General features: G+C 37.0%; 1 protein-coding gene across 1 annotated transcript; it reads right to left on the minus strand.

Moving 5' to 3' along the window:
* Nucleotides 1–556: 556 nt before the first annotated feature.
* On the minus strand, nt 557–1,216 carry LOC142505365 (secreted RxLR effector protein 161-like). Its single transcript, XM_075618332.1, has one exon. The coding sequence runs from the start codon at nt 1,214–1,216 to the stop codon at nt 557–559; it is 660 nt and encodes a 219-aa protein (XP_075474447.1).
* Nucleotides 1,217–1,700: the final 484 nt, after the last annotated feature.

Here is a 1,700-nt window from a genome sequence, read left to right on the forward strand (position 1 = left end):
CACAACCCATTAGATACATTAAAGCCCAATAATCCGAAACATTAATTGATTAATTTATTTTGGGCTTAAATTAATAGACAACCCACAACACATAATTATTCACATATATGCTCATATAAATAAATTGATCCAACAATCTCCCACTTGGGCAATATGTGCAACTTTAAAATTATGTTTGTGAAAATAACCTTATGAACTCAAAATTGTTGTCATTCCGAAATGTATCTATAACCAATCATGTCCATCAATCACATCAACATAAGATCAAAGCAGTCTTCGCTAAACTCAAGGTAACTAGACCCATCAATGGTCAGATATGCCAACACAACTGAATGATATGGATCATGAAGTGGATGCGTAGCATGGAAATTTCATGCAATGTGACTGTAACATGCCTATTTCCAACTGGTCCTCCCTTTAACCTTATTGAGATCAAACTTTAAATCATAATCAGATTGTGACTTAACTTGAAATTTATTTTTGCAGAAAAAAATTTACATAACTGTAACTGAAAATGTCTACAACTGAAAAAAACATTTAAAATAACAAACTCCCACTAAAACTGAATTTCCTCGATTGACATAACACACATACTAACAGTGTGCTCATGAAAGTGTTTGGGTGGTAGTCCCTTAGTAAGCGGATCCGCAACCATGGAGTTTGTATCGATATGCTCAATAGACAACTTTCCATTCTGAATTCTTTCTTTAACAACCAGAAACTTGATGTCAATGTGTTTTGACTTTGTCGAGCTCCTGTTGTTATTGGAATACATAACTGCTGATTTATTGTCACAATGTAATCTTAGCGGCCTTTCAATGCCATCAACAATGCGCAGTCCCGTGACAAAATTTTGCAGCCATATTCCATGATTGGATGCCTCATAACACGCTACAAACTCAGGTGCCATGGTGGAAGAGGCTATAAGTGACTGTTTAGCACTCTTCAAGGAAATGGCACCTCCAACAAGGACATAGATGTAGCCCGACATAGATTTCATACTATCTTGGCATCCAGCAAAATCGGAATCAGTATACCCAATTATCGCAAGCTGATCCAACCTCCGATATATGAGCATGTAGTCTTTTGTTCTCTGTAGGTACCGTAAAACCCTTTTAACTGCTTTCCAATATTCCACTCCTGGATTACTTGAATATCGTCCCAACACTCCTGTCACGTACGCAATATCTGGACGTGTACAAACCTGAGCATACATCAGACTCCCCACTGCAGATGCATAGGGAACCTTCTGCATTTCTTTTTCCTCAAAATCATTCTTTGGGCATTGTTTGAGACTAAATTTGTCTCCCTTAGCCACAAGGGTATCTGTTGGTTTACAATCTTGCATCACGTATCGCTTGAGAACTTTCTCGATATAGCTTTTCTGAGATAATCCAAGAATACCCCGAGAATGATCCTGATGTATCTGAATACCAAGTACAAAAGATGCATCACCAAGATCTTTCATCTCAAAATTCTTAGCTAGAAATCTCTTGGTTTCATGCAACAACTCTATATCATTGCTAGCGAGCAGAATGTCATCAACATATAAAACCAAAAAAATATGGTTACTCCCACTGAACTTATAATACACATAATCATATACCAAATTCATCTCAAAACCAAACGAGATGATCACTTGATGAAATTTGAAATACCATTGTCGAGATGCCTGCTTGAGCCGATAGATGGATTTCTTT

Source organism: Primulina tabacum, chromosome 1, assembly GCF_025594145.1.
Source record: "Primulina tabacum isolate GXHZ01 chromosome 1, ASM2559414v2, whole genome shotgun sequence".
Lineage (NCBI taxonomy): Eukaryota > Viridiplantae > Streptophyta > Magnoliopsida > Lamiales > Gesneriaceae > Primulina > Primulina tabacum.